General features: G+C 38.7%; 1 protein-coding gene across 1 annotated transcript in view; it reads left to right on the top strand.

The window, feature by feature from the left end:
• Positions 1 to 22,319, top strand: part of LOC124805408 (ras-specific guanine nucleotide-releasing factor 1-like) — an 871,442-nt gene that overhangs the window by 703,093 nt on the left and 146,030 nt on the right. The window contains 1 exon segment of the mRNA XM_047265969.1: positions 9,128 to 9,212. Within this exon segment, the coding sequence (XP_047121925.1) occupies positions 9,128 to 9,212 (85 nt within the window).

The following is a 22,319-nucleotide window of genomic DNA, read 5'->3' as shown; positions in this document are numbered from 1 at the left end:
CATGACCTTTAACATTAAATAATGAAAAGTCGAGAATCGAATAATGACAACATTTTGAAAAGGATAGTTGCTTTCTCTCTCTCTCTCTCTCTCTCTCTCTGACACACACACACACACACACACACACACACACACACACACACACACACACACGGAAATCCAACTCACACATACATGACCACAGTCTTTGGCAACCAAAGACCTGCTATATGCTGAATAGGAACTGTCCTTTTCATAATGCTGACCTTTTAACCTTGATTTTCATACAGATTTCTGGTTTCGTACAGATTTCTGCAAAAAGTACATCGTATTCCTACTATGAAAAGTTATTGGTCATGTAATGTACCATTAGCACAGTAAGCAATGTTTTCATTGCTGGCGCATTGGGTCATGGCATCCTGTATTACTGGTTCATAGTGTTTGGAGGATGGGAAAGTATGCTGAGTCACTGCCTTAATGATAATCACAATCTGACAATAGTGACTCTAGTAGCAACCTTCCTTCAGCTCACTGTGCTGCATTACAACAGTTTTTATTTCACAGTCATGTATACACATAAAAATGCTTTTGAAGACTGACATATCTATAATAGGCTTTCACAAATTGTTACTTCCATGTGGAGTACACTAATCCATCCTAGGTATGCACTTGGAATGACCTGATGTCATATGTAAAAATTCCTCCTCAGGACACACTGTAAGATGATGACAATTTCCACCCTCTTTCTATTCCAGGATATATCTGAACCAAGTGAAACATTAAATATTGTCTTACAAGTTTTATTTACAGCAATTTTACTATCAGTAATAAGTCTCACATTAAAACATGAATATCTATTTAATGTGGTGTCATGAAAGACTTTTGTTCCGAGTTTTATTTAGACTGCTGGCCATAATCAGAATTTAGAGAAAACATGCATTATCATTCAGCCAGTGCCTAACTGCCTATGTGATAATCGCAAAGGCGGTGGCTGAGTGTTGACACACGCTAACATGTATGCAGTCCCCCCCCCCTTCTCATTCCAATCATGTTCAGTGGTCTAAACAAAACACAGAAGTAAAAGCCTTTTGTGGAACCACATTAAAAAGATATATAAGTTCTCATGTGAGACTTATTACTGATAATCATTACACAATTACAGTAAATAAAACTTGTAATGCAATACTAGTTAAAACATGCAAGTTTGCTGTCTGTGTAAACACGGAACAATATGCACAAAATGTACTGCTTTTTGCTGACAAGGAGGTCACTCGGCTGAGAGATATCCTGTGTGAGAAAAAAAGGGTAGACATTATTGTCATGTTACGGAACATTTTAGGGAAGAATGGTTGTGTCTGACATCAGGTTGTACCAACCTAAGACCTTGCACCTAATAGGGATTAATGTATTTCAAGCAGAAATAACAATGATTCCTCAAAGCCCATTATAGAAATGGTCATACCCAAAAGTAGTGTTATTTGTGTAAATGATGGTGAAATTAAATTAAAGCTGTTGGAACACAGCCCATTGACCAGAATGAAGGTTGCTGCTAGAGTCATTACCTTCTGATCATTTATGAAGCTGCAGTTGAAAACAGAAGACAGTCAACAGGAGATGTTCTGAGTCATGCCAAAATATGAAAAGAACTTGACAAAAAGTGTTCTTGTCACTAAAAAATATAAGTGATTACTGCATATTTAATTAAGAAATCTGAAACAAAATTTGCCATCAGATTAAACTTCACTAACAGTAGTCAGTAAAATTTAGGTCCTGCCTTTTCCATATGGTGACTGCTTCTTCGTATACAACAAAGGAGCTGTAATTCTAACAAGGATCATGAAAAATTAGTACCATACTGGTAGTAATAAGCAAACAGACACTACTGTAAAAGGCATATTCTGTAATAAATTTACTCAGTACTTCCGAGTAAAATTATTGGAACAGATAGGAAATGTTTTCCTGTGGAAGAAAAAATGATGAGTCTACAAAGTGTATATTCGCATTTTGGATTGAGAGTTCAGTTAGCAAGGACCATGGACTTTCTGCTTCAGCCCTGAACAAGACTGTGAGACAGTTTGAGACAGTCTGGTTTCATTGCAAAAAAGCATAAATATATTCAGCCATCAGTATATGACCATTTAGATGAACTCATATCAGAGTGTTTTGAAGCACGAGAGCATTGGGAATTCCACTTCATGATAATATACTAAGAGAAAAGGCTCTTCAGTTTGCTGCCAAAAATTTAATATTGACAAAACTAGTCTTCCTTATAACATGTTATGAAGAATGACCTGATGTTTTAAAGAAGAGAAATGCCATTTTGGGAAACTAAGTAAGCAGAGGGTAACTGCTTTATTTGTGATCAATGCTGATGGGTCTGGAAGTTTACTTCATTTGGTAGTCGGTAAATTTAAAAAGTCAAGGTGTTTCAAAAAATGTGAGAACTCGGCCCACTAATTATGATTCCAACAGCACTGCATGGATGACCAGTTCCTTCTTCACATCCACCATGCATGCACTCGATGCTAAAATGGGACAGAAAATATGAGAATTATGCTGCTGTTGACAGATGTCCAGCACCCACTGACAGTCTGCTACTCAGAAATATTAAGTCAGTGTTCCTGCCTCCTAATTGTACAAGGAGTTTTAGCCATTAGATCAGGAACTCATCCATTCATTTTAATAGAAATATAGAAAAATACTTGTCCAGACTGCTGTATTTATGCACGATAATGGCATGGACTCAATATCTATGACCATATCACTTTTATATGCTATGCATAATGTAGCCAAAGCAAGGATGATGTGACTCCTTTAACTATTTCTAACTGTTTTATGAAAGCAGAATTTAAGTTCACAGAAAACACACAGGAACTAGTAGAAGAAGATTCATCTGAACTTACAGATTTTTTTGTGATAGGCATATCATCTGTGTTTTAAGAGAATGTCGATTTTGATGCTTCAGTTGCCACTTCAGAGGTGCAAACAGTAGATAGAATAATCACCAAACATTTTGAACAAGGGAAGAGAGAGGTGAGTGGTGAAGAGGATGATGATTATGACCAAAAACCAGTTGTGCCAAGTAGTACAGAAGCTATGGAAGCTGTTAAAATTTTTGGGCAGTACATTGGTAGTGCATCAGGTGTTGATGTTGCGTTTGATGCTTAGTATCCTGGGAAGAGACAAACAGAGCTAATTGCTGTTAGAAAGAAACAAAAATAATTAATTATTTCATCATTTTTCAAATGGGCAAAATTTAAATTGTTTTGTTTCATATTTTGAACAATATAAAAAGAATGACAGGAAGAGAAATTTATTCATTTTCACTTGTAATGTTTCCTGTGATTTCTTGTGTTTTACACTTTCCTGAATTTTACACTTTTTTGGACCAGTCTGTTGGAAACTGTAAAAAAAAGGTTTTACCGTAGTAAGAATGCTTGGCAGTGGTAAGATGTAGCCAATAAGTTGCTAGACGGAATAATTAGTTTCTGCAGTTCTCAAAAACATCATTAATAACAAATCTGAGGGCCTTGGCACAGAAGGCAGTAAGTCCACATTGTAAGATAACAATCTAACCTATTAGGTCTTTTTTTTCCCTCAAATATGTTTCTTTTTGTTATGTTGCTGTCAAAGTGATTCAGTTATTTTATTAACTACCCAGGATGGCAATAAAAATGACAAATGTAAAGGAATCAAGGATATTTTCTTTTTGGTCTTTAAATGTCATGCCAATAAAAATGAGACTGGTGGATACTGACAATCCTGAAGTACAACCTTTAGAAGAAAGGTGCCAGTCAACTAAAGGCATACACAGGCAGGAGCAGATGATAACAGCTGCCACCATTACCACCTCCAACCCTCCCACTTTACCTTGCAGGGGTGGGGGTGAGGAGTTCTTCACAAATCAAACTTGCATCCCACCCAGCAACGCACCAGACATATAATTTTGGTGTAAGTTTTATGATAAGTAATGTCAGTTTGGCAAATGACAATGAGGTATCTGTTTGAAGAAAACCAGAATGTGTAATGGGTATTGACTAGCACCAAGTGCTCTCAGTCATTTGTTGTGAAATCCCTGAACTGTTTCTCTGTTCACCAGTGTTCCTCTAGAAACTGAAAATGTTGGATGGCTTTGGGTTCTAAACTCTGCCAGCGATGTTATACTTTTAGTTCCCAATACTTTTCTCAATATTTTCTCTCATGCTACCAGCCAATATCACAAACTTCTAAAACTCAAACAATGGAAACTCCAGGATGGAATAATGATAATATTTTGAAAAGGATAAATTGGTACTCACCATATAGTGGAGATACTAAGTCACAGACAGGAAAAACAAAAAGACTGTTAAGTAAGCAAGTTTTCAGTCAAAAGACCTTCTTCTGAAATAGACAATATGCATGTTCATGCAAACACAGCTCACACATGAAGGAGAGAAGGTGGGACAGTTAGGTGCAGATGGAAGGTGGGGGTGAGGGCAGAAAAAAAGAAAAGTAAAAAGAATATGGATGCATTGGTGGAATAGAAGATTGTGCAGTGCTGGATTGGAAACAGGGAAGGGGATAGGTGGGTGAGAGACAATGATAATTGAAGGTTGAGGTCAGGGCAGTTACAACAATGTAGGATATATTGCAGGGAGTGTTACCACCTGCACAGTTCAGAAAAGCTGGTGCTGGGAAAAAGAATCCAGATGGTGCAGATTAGGAATTGGTAATTGAAATGAAGAATATTGTTTTGGACAGCGTGCTCAGTAACAGGATGGTCCATAGTTTGTTGGTAGCCATTCATGTGGACAGACAGTTTGTTGGTTGACATGCCCTCATAGAACACAGTACAGTGGTTACCACTGAGCTTTTATATCACATGACTGGATTCACAGGTAGCCCTGCCTCTGATGGAATAGGTGATGATTGTTGCCTGGCTCATGGAATCCACCCAAATGGCATTACCATCAAACTGCCCATCTCCATCTGCAACCCCTCCTTCTACAATGACCTCCATATGTTCAGATTCTGCCAGTCCTTAGCCCTCACCAAAACCATGTAACTCAAGCCAAAACCTCATTACAATACCTACTGTCCATCTGTAAAATTGTCCTGCCCTACAATCCCAAATTATTGTATCCCATCTCTCATACTGAAATTCTTGCCCTCCAGGAACTAAAGCAGCATGCACAATGCCACCTCAAAATACTCTCCAAACGGTTCACCAGTTACTCCTGCCTTCGACTACTCTATTCCATACAACAGGCTCCGAACTTCCTCTACATCCCAATACATCTGACAAACTGTGCCTTGCAGACCTATATTTGCCATGCCCTCAAAAACTCACTCCAACTGATTTATAGGATGAAGAACTTAAACAGACCCAAAACACATTAATGAACCTTTCCTCCGAAACCTTAGTCCCACAGAAGTATCAGACCTTTCCAAAGGCCTTACTTTTATCCCCACTCCCAGTCCCTACAGTAGAAACCCTTTCTTGCCATGAACCCTACCAATGAATTCAACCCAAAACCAATGTGCCTGACTCAGTTCATTCCTCAAACCAACCGTGATCCACCCTCACTCCCCCCAAATCACTCCCTAGTAACTTTCCAAAATTACTTAACCTTGAACCCTGACTCACCATAATTCCCCAAATCCCTCAACATGCAAGCTAACTTTACATCTGCAGAAACTAACCTTACATCCCCAGATAGAACTGCAACCCACCACCTAAATGCTGATCCTGACCTTGTAATCCTACCTGCTGACAAAGGCTCCATCACTGTGGTTTTGAACCACGAGGATTATCTGGTGGAAGGAATCCACCAGCTTTCAGATTTGTCCACCTAAAAACCCTGCCATAGTGACCCCAGTCCAGAAATCCAACAGGATTTCCAGTTGCTCCACAAATCCTTAAGCCCATCCCAGAATCTCTTCCCTGAGTCTCTCTCTCTCCTTATCCCTACCACTCCCCACAATGTTACATTGTATATGCTTCCTAAAGTCCATAAATCCAACCACCTAGGACGCTCCATTGTGGCTGGTTACTGTGCTCCCACTGAAAGAATTTCTGCTCTCATAGACCAGCACCTCCTGCAACCTACACTTCTAAATAAAAGACACCAACCATTTCCGCCATCGAATCTCTAAAGTTCCTGCTCTTTTACCACACAGTGCCCTGCTCATTACTGTTGAGACCACTTCCCTTTATACTAACATCCCTCATGCCGATTGCCTTGCCATTATTGAACAGTATGTTTCCCAACACCCAACAGATTCTAAACCTAAAACCTCCTTCCTGGTCACAATGACCAACTATATTGTCAGCCACAATTACTTCATCTTTGAAGATATCACATACAGTTAAATCTGTGGTATAGCAATGGCCACCCACATGACACCAGTCTATGCCAGCCTGTTCACCATCCTATGCTAGCTGTTCATGAGGCATCTAGAGGAATCTCAAAACCCCTCACCTGGTTCATGTTCATTGATAACATCTTCATGATGAGAATTGAAGATGAGAACGTCTTATCCACATTGTTCCAGAGCCACAACACGTTCTCCCCCCATTTGTTTCACCTGCTAATTCACAGTCCACCAAACCCTTCTTCCTCAGTGTTGACCTCCACCTCAAAGATGGCTAAATCAGAAACTCCGTCCATATCAAACCTACCAACCACCAGCAATACCCCCAATTTCACAGCTGCCACCAATTCCATACCAAGAAGTCATTTCATATAGCCTAGCCGCACATGGCCATTGCATCTGTAGTGATGAGCAGACCCTCTCCAAATGTACCAAGGTTCTTACTGATGCCTTCCCAGACCCAAATTACCCTCCAAACCTCGTATGAAAATGGACCTCCAGTTCCTTATCTCTCCTGTCATCCACCACCTCCCCAAGTCCCGCTATCCAGCCGCATGACTGAGTACCAGCCAGGACTGGAGCAATGGAATCACATTCTCTACCAGGGTTTCAGCTACCTCTCATTGTGCCCTGCAATGAGTAACGCCTATCCATTATCCTTCCTACCAGTCTCTGGGAACTCATAGTATTCCACTGCCCACCTAACATACACAATATCCTAGTCCTTCACTATTCCAGCCCTGTTCCCAACCCCTCGCCCCATGGCTCATATCCCCTTGTAATAGACCAAGATCAAGACCTGGCCATACATTCTCCCTCCAACGCCTACTTCAGTCCAGTCACAAGCATCACGTATTGCATCAAAGTCAGGGCCACCTATGAAACGGGCCATGTGATATAGAAGCTAAGTTGCAACCACTGTGCTGCTTTCTATGTGGGCATGACAACCAACAAACTTCCATCTGCATGAATGGCCACCAACAAAGTGTGGCCAAGAATCAGCTTCATTTCAATGATTGCTTCAAAATCTATGCCATCTGGATCCTTTCTACCAGCACCAGCTTTTTCTCCATTGTGCAGGTGGGAACTTTCCGTGCAATATATCCTAAATTGCCGTAATCCCCCTGGCCTCAGCCTTCATTACTCACTGTCTTTCACCCACCCATCCCCTTCCCTGTTTCCAATCCAGCGCTACACAGTCTTCTATTCCACCAATTCGTCCACATTCCTTTTACTTCTCTCCTTTTTTGCCTCCCTTTCCTCCATCTGCATCTAACTGCCCTACCCTCTCTCCACCACATCCCTGTATACTCCCACGAGCAGCACTTTACCATACCCCACCCCTACACTGCTATCCCTCCCCCTCCTGTCACCAGCCTCCTCCTTACCCCAACCACCCAGATTGCTTGCAGTTTGACCTCAGTTGCCAGAGACAGTGGTCACGTGTGTGTGAGCAGTGTTTGCATGAACATGTGTATTGTATATTTCAGAAGAAAGCACTTTGGCTGAAAGCATGGTTGCTTAACAGTCTTTTTTGTTTTGCCTGTCTGTGACTCAGTATCTCCACTAAATGGTGAGTATCAATTTATCCTTTTCAAAATATTGTCATTATTACATCCTGGATTTTCCATTGTTTGAGTTTTAGTAGTTTGTGATGCAGACTGGTAACATGAGAGAAAATATTGAGAACTGAAAGTATATCATCAGTGGCAGGTTTTAGACCCTAAAGCCATCTGAAATTTTCAGTTCTAAGGTAAACTTTGGTGAACAGACAAACATCATCTTACACTAACCAAATTGGAAACATGGATGAAGATTACAAATTGAGGACTTTGCTTGGAAACTATCATTGACAGTGGATGTCATCCATCTCTGAAGAGTTGAAAATTGAACAGTGAACCTAAAAAATCACTTTTTGAGCACATTTAAATTGTAAGATAAAAAAATCACACATTTTACTATTAATTATGTACTTCAATTTAGCAAGTGCAAATTAGCAAGGGCCATTTGGATCTTCCCATCCTATAACAGTTACCCTGAAATTCCAGTGTAGGAATTTACTCATCTATATTTCCTTGCATCCCACCACCCGTGTGCATCATTAACAACTAACCATTTTTCTCATTGGTATAATTTATTATATTTATTTCATACTATTTTATCTTTATATTTGCCTCTTTCTGTCTCTGTGGTTTATCCTTCTCTTCTTTATACTTTCCTCATATTTCTAATTGTACTATTCACTGTACTTTTCATTTCTCTTCCTTTGAAATCAGTCTACATGCTTTAAAACTAGGTTTAATTTATCCTGCTTGTAACTGTTTTTATTGGCAAGTATTTCAAATTTTTCCTTCAGAAGATTGCCATCTGTTCTACCTTGTTGCAGTTTTACAGTTTTCTCCTTGAATTTTACTTTTCAGACAAACAAGTCTTTACGTGTCATGCAAAACTAATCTCCACTAATCTGATTAAATTCAATTAGAAAGCATAGGTCGTATTTCACGGACAAACTTTTGACGAGAGAAATGAAATAAATCATCTCACTTTTGTTCACTTCTGAAATAAATAATTTAGAACTTGTCTTAGTTTCTAAGGTGAAATGTTTCTACCTTTAAATCAGACCTCAAATATAAAAAATTTACAAATAAACCAGTCTTGCCATACCACAGTAAGCTGAAAAAAGTAATTTGTTGTGAACTGATGAATTCAGAAACTATTCCTTCTGTTATGTGATGTAGAATAAAATTTTTAGTATTAGCAAGTTACTATAAATTTGCTAATTATACTTCCACAGGGAATTTCTGGGGCAAGCATGGATGAAAACCGACAAAGCGACGAAGGCACCACATATCCTACTCATGACTAAGAGATTTAATGAGGTAAGATTTGGCTTTGGAATAACTTTTAAGGCCTGAACTTCATACGTCCCTTAAGGAAATACCAGAAAGGCATCTGTATCTGATATGTAAATCTAAATTTCTAGCAAAACAGAAATCAGTTGCCAGTGCTACTCAGTGACTTCATTACTCCAGTTACTTTTAGAGGCTAGGTAAAATTATACCTTCACTTTTCCATGCTTTAGCTGCATTAGTTTTTTGGTCAGTGATCCCTGATTAATATTTATTTATTTTTTATTTATTTCCTTGTTATTACTATATTCTCCAGCAAGCTATTCTTAGATAGTCGGTAGGTTCAAAAATATTTATAATTGTTTCAAGTTTACAAAATATTTATTCTTGTGAGTGACCTTCTACCTAAGTCCTTAAGAAATCTGCTCATATCTCCCATGATTCAGATAACAAATAGCTCTTTGGGAAAAAAGAATGAAAAGTAATTGTGTGACTATCAAGAGCACAGATGGTAAGGGAGTATGAAGCAAAGCAAAATAGGTACAATGAATATGTAGAAGGGTTCTACAAGGGAAATTTCATAAAAATATTATGAAAAAAGAATAGGAAGCAGATAAAGATGAGATGGGAGATATAATAGAGCCAGAAGAATTTGACAAGGCACGGAAAGGCCTAAGTCAAAACAAGACCCACGGAGCAGACAGCATTCCTCAGAATTATTGAGATTGTCAAGAAAGCCAATCATGATAAACCTATTCGACCTGATGTACAAGATATATGAGACAGGTGAAATGCCTTCAGATTTCAAGAAGAATGTATGATGGCATTGACTGCTTGCATCGACATGGCCAGGAGTGTGGACACAAAAAGCACTGAACAAGTGTATCTCTTTGGAGGTTATTGTTTTCAATGATTGTTTTGGTGTATAAAGTGTGCTCTCTTTACACTTTATGTGCAAGAATTAATAAAGTGTTAAAGTGTATGATTTGTAGCCTCAGAACACATTTTTAGAAAGTATCCAAATAGGCCACTGAACACACCTACAAAATTATATCTTTGTCCGAGATATTGTTTAGAAGATTGAGCTGTGTAAAAACGAAAGTGCAGGATGAAATTCAAAGTTCTCTACAGATAAAGATGAAATATGTGTCCAAATATGTGTGAAATATGTGTCACATATACATACTCTGGCAAATCCACAGGTAAAAAGCTCCTCCTGAGTCATTGGATTAATTTCAACCGAACTTTGTAGGCATATCACTTAGTAACTGGAAGGAAATACTTTTGGGGTAAGAATGACCAGTCATCTATTGAGATGGGGGTGATAACTTGAAGAAAGGAGGAAGGCAGGAGGAGAGGGACATAAAAGGGGGAGGGAGTAGATAGAGCCAGTCCAGAGAGATGGGGAGCAGGAAATGGATGTAGAGAGGAAAGAGGATGAGATGGACGGTGAGAGGGTGAGAGGAGGAAGCAAGAGATGGACAGAGATAGTGGAGAGGAAGAGGTGGACAATGAGAAAGGGGGTGATGAGTAGATGGACAGAGGATGAAGAGGAAATGGAATAACAGGATTGGAATACATACCTGGGCAACACCAGGTACTCAGCTAGTTTATAAATATAATAATAGAAGGAAAAACATTTGAGCATGTGACACAAAAGAAACAATGAAAACTGTGCTAGATTTTGATAAATCTGTTGTTGAATTAGAATACATATACACATTCTACTTCTCCTGACTGCCATCCAATTCCAAACCCATCACCTAATTCTGAAGGCATATAAATAATTACATCCCCACACCTAACTATGCCTGTTTCGAGGGGAAGATATATAAACAAATTCACTGCAGACTGTGGGCACGCACATGGCACCTTCTTATTCCAATCTGTTAATGGGCCATGTAGAGGAAACACTGTATGAGGTGGCACAGCGGTTAGCTCTCTTGACTCACATTCGGGAGGATGATGGTTCAAATCCACTTCTGGCTCTCTAGATTTAGATTCTCCGTGATTTTCCTAAATTGGTCAAGGCATATGCTGAGATGGTACCCTTGAAAGGGCACAGTTGATTTCCTTCCCCATTCTTGAAACAATCTGATCTTAATGCTCCAGCTCTAATGGCAACATTGTTAACAGGACATTAAACTCTATTCTTCCTCCCCTCCTTCTTCTAGTGGAAAAAACTTCCAAGCCTTGCAAAGTCCCAAACCTCTTGTCTGGCTCAGGTTCACTGATGATATCTTCATGTTCTGGACCCAGAACAATATACTCTACCCTCATTCTCCCACAGCCTCAACACCTCTCCCATTTGCTTCAGTTCATCCTCCTCAGCCCAATGTGCCACCTTCCTGAACACTGATCTCCACCTCTGATGGCTCCATTCATACTTCTACATCTATGTCTATATCTACATAGATACTCTGCAAGCCATTCTATGGCACATGACTGAGGGCATCTTGTACCACTAGTAATCATTTCCTTTCCTGTTGAATTTGCAAATAGAGTGAGGGAAAAACAACTTCCTATATGCCTTTGTACGAGCCCAGATTTCTCGTATCTTATCTTCATGGTCCTTATGCACAATGTATATTGGTAGCAGCAGAATTGTTTGGCTGTCAGCTTCAAATGCCAGTTCTCAAAATTTTCTCAATAGTGTTCCTCAACATGGGTATGACCTTCGGTCCAGTCATCCACATTTACCATTCCTGAGCATCTCTGTAACACTTTTGTGTTGTTTGAAGATACCAATAGCAAATCTAGCAGCCTGCCCCTGAATTGCTTTGATGACTTCCTTTAATCTGATCTGTTACAGATCCCAAACACTCAGACAGTACTAGAGAATAGGTCGCACCAGCATCCTATGTGCAGTCTCCTTTACAGATGAACCACTTTTGCATAAAATTCTCCCAAAAAACTGAAGTCTACCATTCATGTCCCCTAGCACAATCTTCATGCACTAATTCCATTTCATGTTGCTTTGCAACATTATTCCCAGGTTTTTAAATGGTGTGACTATTTCAAGCAGGACACTACTAATGCTGTATTGGAACATTAGGGGTTTGTTTCTCTTACTAATCACCATTAATTTACATTTTTCTGCATTTAGGGGCTGCTACCATTCATCAAATCAATTGGAAATTTTGTCTAAGTCATCTCGCATCTTTCTACAGTCACTCAACTTCAACAACTTACCATACATCATGGCATCATCAGCAAAAAACCACAGATTTCTGCCCACCCTGTCGACCAAATCTTTTATGTATATAGAGAACAACAGCAGCGCTATCACACTTCCCTGGGGCACTCCTGACAATATCCTTGTCTCTGATGAACACTCACCATTGAGGACAACATAATGGGTTCTATTATTTAAGACATTTTCGAGCCACTCACATATCTGTGAACTTATTCCATATGCTCATACCTTTCATTAACTGCCTGCAATGGGGCACCATGTCAAAAGCTTTCTGGAAATCTAGAAATATAGTATTTGCCTGTTGCCCTTCATTCAGGGTTTGCAGTACATCATGTGAGAAAAGTGCAAACTGAGTTTCACACCAGCAATACTTTCTAAAACCATGCTGATTCATGGACATATGCTTCTCGATCTTGTTGTTGTAGTTGTGGTTTCAGTCCAGAGACTGGTTTGATGCAGCTCTCCATGCTACTTTATCCTGTGCAAGCCTCTTCATCTCTGAATAACTACTGCAACCCTCATCCTTCTGAATCTGCTTAGTGTATTCATCTCTTGGTCTCCCTCTATGATTTTTACCCTACACGCTTCCCTCCATTTCTAAATTGGTGATCCCTTGATGCCTCAGAACATGTCCTATCAACCAATCCCTTCTTGTAGTCAAATTGTGTCACAAATTCCTCTTCTCCCAAGTTGTATTCAGTACCTCCTCATCAGTTACATGATCTACCCATCTAATTTTCAGCATTCCTCTGTAGCACCACATTTCGAAAGTGTCTTTTCTCTTTTTGTCCAAACTAATTATCAGCCACATTTCACTTCCATAAATGGCTACACTCCATACAAATACTTTCAGAAAGGACTTCCTGACATTTAATTTTATACTCACAGTTAACAAATTTCTTTTCTTCAAAAACGCTTTCTTTGCCATAGCCTGTCTGCGTTTTATATCCTCCCTGATGTGGCAGTCATCAGTTATTTTGCTTCCCAAATAGGAAGACATATTCACTACTTTAAGTGTCTCATTTCCAAATCTAATTCCCTCAGCATCACCTGATTTAATTCAACTACATTCCATTATCGTCATTTTTCTTATGTTGATTTTCATCTTATATCATCCTTTCAAGACACTGTCCATTCCTTTCAGCTGCTCTTTCAGGTCCTTCCCTGTATTCTGACAAAATTACAGTGTCATGAGCAAACCTCAAAGTTTTTATTTCTTCTCCATGGATTTTAAATCCTACTCCAAATTTTTCTTTGTTTCTTTTATTGCTTGCACAATACCCAGATTGAATAACATCGGAGATAGGCTACAATCCTGTCTCACTCCCTTCTCAACCACTGCTTACCTTTAGTGCCCCGCAACTCTTAAAATTGCCATCTGGTTTCTGTACACATTGTAAATAGCCTTTCGCTCCCTGTATTTCACCCCGGCCACCTTCAGAATTTGAGAGAGAGTATTCCAGTCAACATTGTCAAAAGGTTTCTCCAAGTCTACAAATGCTAGAAATGTAGGTGTGGCTTTCCTTAACCTATCTTCTAAGGTAAGTTGTAGGGCTTTCTCTTACAATTATTTCCCCAGTCTGTGTTCTCTAATTATGTTCTCTGTCTTCGTTTTCCTAATATTATTTTCCAGTCCCCTGTTATAATTAAATTTTCATCCCTCTGAGTGGTTGGAAGAAAATAATTTATCTTGTCATGCAGTTTTCTGTGACATCATAAGCTACAGAGATAGTAAGCTTAAAAAATTTTAACTACTGTGGTGGGAGTTTGCCTTATGTTTATCTTGGCTACAAACAGCCCTGGGTGTATGATACTTCTAAACAGGTGCTCCCCCCCCTTCCAACATTTGAGATAGGACATCAAAAATTTAAAAACAAATCGAATTTTCAAAAGTATGTTCATTTCGTAGTGCACGTTTTTCTGAAGAGTTTGATATCCAAAACATGTATGTTTGAGGAAATATAAGACACGTTATTTGCTCTTAAGTGTGACAAAGTGCAGTGCCACGCCTCTTCACACAGCATTCCTCTATCGCACATCACTGTATTTTGCTCTGTGGAATTCAAACGTGTACAGCTGGTAATGGAAGCCATCAAACCTATATTCTGGATAGTATAAGTTAAAAGGTCCTGTGGTGCCTCTCCTGCTCCCTGTCAGACAGTTTGACATCATACCTCCATTTAAAAAAAGTCACAATTAATACTGAGTGGGCTTATTTGTGACTGGGAGAATAAGAACTCTTCAGAAAATTTGCTCTCTTTATTGCCTACTAGCTAACAATTTTCTCTTTTGTGTGACATAAAAGTAATAAAGACAAGACACAAACAAGACAGTACACATTTCTTCAGTCCTTAGATCCCAGCGTTTTTTTTTTTTTTTTCTCTCTCTCTAATCTTGCTACAGCTTTACATGGTGTGCTTTCCTTTCTGTGAAAGAATCTATTGCAAACTTCCAGCTTGCTGGAGTAGCTTGGGTCAGCAACTTCTGTTAATCAGTAGAACAAAAACCAGTCCAATTTGCAAATTTTTGCTTTTATTCATTCAGTGATTCATTCAGGCTGAGACCCATTTTCAAATCAGCATAACATAGTTGAAAGTGGCATTTCTGAAAATGCACTTTAAATGTTTGTGGCACATGTTTGACATCTCCAGAAATGTCATTTTCAACAGATTACTGTGTGCACTGTAAATGTTAATTGCACATTTTTGACATGTTTGGAAATGCCATTTTTGACTATGTTATGTTGATGTGACAAAGGGTCTCAGCTTGAAACTAATCGTTGGATGAATAAAAAGCAAAATTTTGCAACTTGGAGTGGCTTTTCACTCTACTGAGAATTTATTACCTCATCAAAGTTCATCAAATATTTTGTTACAAGGAAAATCAAGATGTCACTGTCTAATACTGAAAAAGCTGTTAATACAAACAGTACCCAAGACTGGTGTGGTTCCTCAATTTGATTACACATATTTTGTCACTGTCTGCTACATAAAATGAAATAGGCCTTTGTAATATTGCAGCAATTGTAAAACACACCAAGTAAGCAAGACTATTTTGGCACAAATGGTCATTTTTATCTACCTCATTTACAAAAGTAACATGACAAAATATAAATCATGAAGTACCAATATCAAATTAGACATACTACAAGTGAATAGTTTTTAGAGTAGCAAATAGTATTACCTTTCATTCATATGCTCCAGTCTCTCAGCCATCAGATCGAAAAGGACTATAGTGCATGTCATTTATGACGGTGGCCGAGTTTTGGTTCGTTCTGCGCATCTGACATCACAAAACACAGTCAGCCAATGAACAGACAACAACGTTGCCAGTGCTCAACTGCAGTGCAGAGCATGGACGAGTGGCTTCAATTTTAGAAATGTTCAGTCATAAATAAAGCAATTGAACAAAAGCAATGTCTTGATAGCAAACTTTCTTTTATAGAAAGTTTGGAAAAAGCATTCTTTATACCAATTGCTTCATATACTATTAATTAATTAAACCAAACAAGCAATAAGCCTCCCAATTGAGGCAATAGCAAGGAAAGGTGTTCGTATCATTCTCACGAACCGCTTTTTCGCAATAACAAACAGCAGTAATTGTTTGTTTCCTATTGTACTTCGATGAAACGTGAATAATCCATTGTCATACCAAGTGTGTGTAGGTAATTTGCGTTATATTTTACAGTCCTCCAGGAGATCATTTGAATGATGAGCAAAAGGTTCTAAGTTCAAACCTTGTTCAGTTCATAATATTTTCTTTATTTAAAAACAATATCGAAGTGTCTTACTTCATGAATTTTATTCATTTGAATGTAATTTTTTGACATTTCTTGTGCTTTGTCTCTTCATTATAATCATAATAAGTTTTCGGTTTATCTAATCTTTTCACAGCAATTAAAAACAATGAAAAGGCACACATACAATATTCATGTTATCTGTTTTGTTTGTATATCTTCTCTTACGCAGTTGCTGTTTTACTATTCATATTGAGATATATTCTTTGCGACAGTATTAAAAGTATTATTTAGAGCAGAATTTCGGCTCATACGTTGCCAAGCTACTTGATTGTCTGACGCAGTTCTTTGCTTCGCTGCTTTGGCAACATCATCATATTCAATGTTTTCGTCAACTGATCTATGTTTTAGCAAGTATTTGCTACCCGTTGTGATAAACACAAATAGTTTGCGTACTGCGCCTCACTGACAATATATTTTAGTTTCTATGTATTATTACCGGAACATTTCTCAATATTACATACGACACCTATCTGGTACTTAAATTAAACGAGGTATTGTTATACAGTAAATTTTATATGAAATGTAGGTTTCTTGTCCACATTTCATTCTCAACATTGTGGCAACTAAAATCGACCATACGGAAAATATACGATATGGACTTTTACCTCTGCAAACTCTTCAAAATTTCATTCAATGGTTTATTACATTTAATGCTGTACAGTAACTGCATTGAACATCAAAACAAAATTAAATCATTTTTGGGGGGAAGGTATCAGTCAAGATGATGTTTAAAAATCAAATTTTTGGGCCAAATAGTTTTTGTGAAATCGAATGATAAGTGTGTCAAAGCAATCAGAACACCATGTGTCAGCACAGGCGAGCAGTGCAGTGATGACAAAATCGCGCACAGCGCGGAATGCGGGGAGCACATCTCTGTAGCAGCGAAAAGGTTAATGCGGCCGTGATGGATTTACTTCATGCGCTCCCCCCTAAACTAAGTTTGCAAACTATACTATACTATGGTGCTGCTTCTCTTGGAGCATGCGTCATTTGCAACTTGCAATTCAGCGATCTCCCATGTCTGCGTGGGCATGTACGAGCCACCAAGATAAAAGAATTCAACTATAGTAGTACAAATTTTGTATGTAAATTTGGAATCATCATATTCTTCCATATAATTTGTGTGATGTTCCCATTTCTTCTCCTTCCTGATTCTAAAAAACCATCTTGTGATCAGTAATTCTGTAACTATTCCTGCCATTGTTTATTCTCTGGTTTTCACCAACTTTGCTTAGGCGTTATTACGTATTCGTACAACCAGTGACTGTACAACTGGCCATTAGTAGTGTAATGATCTGGCAAAAATTTTCTGTGAAAATTTCACTTTACTGGGTATACACCAAGTAGATAATATATAATATTTTGTATCTGTTATTCCTGTTAGTCTTTTATTTCGACACTGGTAGTCGGAATCTGTGAATTTCGCCAATGATTGTAACAATGCTTATGATTCACACAACCAATCATACACATAAACAAACAGCGACTGATATTCACCCATTTGGGTTTTTCAGCTCAGCTTGTATAGCCCCATCCCCTTTTTTCTGAAGGAAAGTTTTTATTCTAGATGCGACTGGGATTTCCCTGGCAGAGACATATCACATACATTATGCATGCTTTCAAAAATCAACTTATCATTCATTCAGAAATCAACTTAGAATGTGTTCAGAAATGTTAAAAAATCAACAGGGATGCATTTCAAAATCATATGAACAATCCATAGATCAACATAGCCTAGATGCTAGGCGCTTTGTGGAAAAAGATATTTTTCTTCAAGGACGTGAATTTGACGCCCCCTGAAATTGCCACCTGGGACAGATACCCTGACTTTCATCTTTATAGATCTGAGCCTGGCTACAGAAACCTCCAACAGTGCTCTTTGTGGTTAGAGAAATAAGTGTAAGAACACACAGGTCACTTGAACTGTTTCAGTCTACACATAGCCTAAGTAGGTAGTGATACAAACATTTTATTTGAACTACATGCTAGGGAGACTTATTAGTCATCAAAGATAAACTGAATAAATTTTTAGGCATTGGATAGCTAGCTAATGTGTGCAAAAATTGTGGTCTCCATGAGCATTTGATTCAGTGTGACCTTATAGAAAATTTAGAAGACACACAATTCAGAATTGAATCCCTCACTTTTTGTAGACAGTTGCTTTTACCAACTATGTCAATTATCCACTATATCACACCAACTCAAATTCTCAATGTCATATGTGTGCCTCCAGTTTTTTCAAGCATGTGTTCAGCAGTAAAGAACCACATTTCCTATTAAAACAGCATACTTTTCTGTTGTAGCCTCAAGTGTTGTTCCCATATCTAACTGTTCTTTCTGTTGTCCCTCTGCTAACATACTGGGTGAGATTTTTGAGCTTTTGTTTGTGGAAGTCATTAAAAAAGAGCTTGTGGATTTGAATCTCATGTCTGGTACAAATTTTCAATGAACACTTATGAAGCATCATATAGCTTTTCCAGGATTAGCAATCTGTTTTCTTCAGTGTGAACAGAGGTATGTTCAGTTATATTGAGATATCCACTAGAGAGATATGTAGCCACAATATAGTAAGTTTATTTCTCACAACTTTAACAAAATCTTCATTGTTATAGGATGACTTAGTAAATAGGCCACAAAGTGGTATAGAGACATCAGAGCTGTATGTATCAGTCTGAAATTTCTTTTCTTTTTGAACATACTCCCCTTGTATAATTAAAACACTTATCCCATTGTTTGATGACTTGTTTAAAAGCCTGCAGCATAGGATTCTTGTGGCAGCATTCACATCTGATGAGTGACCTCTCAGGATATAACAAGTTTATTTGATTCCATAAATTGCTGCAACCCATAAGACTCTTGTGTCCTGGGGGTAGCAAAATATCCCTAGACTGGGAAACAGTGTGCCATACTGGATCACCAAGGTGGTCAGGATGATTGTTGTTTGTGACTTTTTCTTGTCATGTGCTGTAGTCCTCCATCCAATTGACATGAATTTCCATGAAATACAGTTATAATCATATAAGGAATGAATTTCCCAATGGATATGCTCTGCAGACAGTATCTCAGCTCACAAAAGTTGTGTTGTTCCAGTTGGATGCACACTGTCATCTTTGTCTGACTGCAGATCATTAACCACTGGCTACCTTCCATGTGGCATTTGCTGCCATCTTCTAGATACATGTAGGTGCTTAATTTAAAATGATATACAGTATTCTGGTATTTACTACTTACTTATTGACTCAACCTTCTATTACAGAAGTAAAGTTTCTTCAAGTCTCAAATTAAAAAAGTTCCTCCACATTGGAAAATAAACAGTAGTTCTCATATGGCAGACAAAATTAAAGTTTCTGAATAAAAGAGGAAAAAACGAGGGGGAAAATTAATTTCCTCAATACATGAAACTAATCAGTTGATAAGTGCAAATGTAATACTCTTCGCAGGGTAGGGATGATGGGGAGGGGGGGGGTGGGAGGGGGGGAGAGGGGGAGGGGGAGGGGGAGGGGAAGGAATCATGAGGTCTGAATAAAGTTGAAGTTCAACTTAAGACACGTTCATTAATTCTTGCATTTGTAAATAAACTAAGTCAGCACTCTAGTTTAAGTCACCCAGTAGGGATAGAAGCACAAAATAAAGTCTTGGTAAAGTAAAAGCAGGAGAACTTATACCAAGTTTCGGTTAACATGTCACTGATCACACTTAAAAGTCCAGATGAGGTGGCTGCTGGCTGTCCTAGAACATGGTGGCATAGTCAATAGTGAGGCATTGGTGAAATTTTCATGTCAGTTGCTCTCTGTGGTGGAACTGCTTTACTAAGTTCATGCGCTTGCCTGAATAGCAGTCTCACGGTAGTATAGAAGCTGACCTATTTTTGGCTTTGCAGGAATAGGTGCGATACTCCAGCAACCTCTACTGTCAACATGCACACCACTTGGTGGCCTCGCCAGAATGCTATTATCACCACCTGCTGGTGTGGCCATGGGGTTCTGGAACTCAGATATCCCATGATGTCTGTTTCTTTGGAGCAAAGCTCGTGGCAACCCTGACCACTTAGACATTGGTGTGGTGCTCTCGACATCTGATGTCTGAGGCTTTTGCAACATCATTTAATGTGGCTGCAGATGAACGTAAATATGCCTTACGCATCTTCATCTACATATACTCTGGAAGCCACCTTCGTAGTGTGTGATGGAGAGTACCACTGTCACTTCCACCTTTTCCTGTTCCAGTCACAAACTGTTCACAGAAAGAATGGTGTCGGTGCTACTGAGATCAAATCTCTCTGATTTTACCTTCATGGTCTTTTCATGAGTTATTCATAGGACAAAACAATACTGAGCATCTTCATGATGCTTTTGTGCTCACTAAATAAGCCTGTAACAAAATGCGCTGCTCTCGTTTGGTTGTCCTCTGTTTCCTATCAGTATTAAATGGAACAGATTTCAGACTGATGAGCAATGGTCAAATATCGGTCGAACCTCCATCGTAGGCAAACTACACTTCCTGAGGATACTTCTAGCAAATCACTGTCTGGCATCTGCATTCCCTCTGATTAGTTTTATGTTGTCATTCAAATTTAAATCAGCCTGTACAGATACTCCTAGATATTTTGTGGATAAAACTGCTTCCAGTGATTGCTCTGCAAACATGTAATCATACAATAATGGACCTTTTTTGCCTAGTTATGCACTGTACACTATATTTGTTTGAGCTGAGGGTCAACTGCCAGTCCCAGTTCCAAGCGTCAATTCTCTACAGGTCTTCCTTCATTTTGCTTGATTTTCTAGCACTGCGACTTCTTTGTGCACAACAGCATGACATGTGAAGGGTCTCGTGGAACTTGCAGTATTATCCACTAGGTCATTTGTATATACTATGAAAAATGGAAGGTTATTATAAATTCACTTTAGCTACATTAATTGACACATTGTCACAGTGCTCATACAGAAAAACTGAAAAAGTTTTATATTGTTGCAGACACACTTCAGATTTCTGCCATTAGAGCACAACTGTGAACAGTTAGGCAGCATAGCAACAAGTACTGAGAAAGCATATGTTGTGCTTGAAGTGCTTTCACATGAGTGTACTGTAACAGTGCAATGGTGGTTCAGAATGAAGCTGACAAAGATCCACCATCTGTCAACTCCCTTCAGTGTTGGAACACACAGTTTAAATCTTCATGATGCTTCTGCAAGGGGAAATGCACGGGATGACCTGCAATGAGTGAAGAAATGGTTGACTGCATGTGAGAGAGTCTCGCACATAGTCTGCAGAAGTCAACAGACAAAACAAGCTGAGAGCTGAATGTACCACAACCGACCATTTGGAAGGTCTTAAGGAAACAATTGGAGCTGAAGCCTTACCACTTGCAATTGATACAAGCCCTGACGCCTGATGACGAAGTAGGATGCTTTGAATTTTTGGGACAGTTGCAACACCTTATGGAAGACGATGGGTTTGATGAGAAACTCCTCTTCAGTAACGAAGCAACATTTTTCATGAATGGTACAGTGGATAGTTGTAATGTGTGAATCTGGAGAACAGAGAATCCCAATGATATTGTGCAGAACATTTTCAGATTCTTAAAAAGATAATGAGTTCTGTGCAGTGTCGTGGTTTAAAGGTGTGTGAAAAGACCATTACAGGGCATGTGTATCTGGACATGTTGGAAAATTGGCACATGTCACAATTGGAGATCTACAAAGGAGGCTTCATCAGCCAATAGAATGGTGCTCTACTCCATTTCAATTATTATATTTGTGAATTCTTATACATGAAATAGAGAAGCTGATGGGTCAGTCATGGTGAGGGTGTTTATGCCTCCTGTACTAACAGACGTACCAAACTGTGAGCTTGCATCATCGACAGTGCATTTTAACAGGGTTATGGGGACATGCTGCACTGAACATCAGACAACTTGGTGATTGACCTGATATATACAGAATCAGTAGGAGGGGCACAGAGCTTTTTGAGTTTTTCTATGTATGTGCAAAGCCGTGTGACAGTATGTCACATAATATGACTGCAGCAATTCGGTCAAATTGCTTTAGTCATTTGTAATAACCTTATAATGATCTTATAACACTCCCTTGAGGTATGCCCAAAATCACTTATATATCTGAAGATTTCTCTCTGTTGAGAAACA

This window comes from Schistocerca piceifrons, chromosome 7 (genome assembly GCF_021461385.2).
Source record: "Schistocerca piceifrons isolate TAMUIC-IGC-003096 chromosome 7, iqSchPice1.1, whole genome shotgun sequence".
Classification (NCBI taxonomy): Eukaryota; Metazoa; Arthropoda; class Insecta; order Orthoptera; family Acrididae; genus Schistocerca; species Schistocerca piceifrons.
The sequence above is the reverse complement of the archived record's forward strand: the minus strand, read 5'-3'. Positions and strand labels throughout refer to the sequence as shown.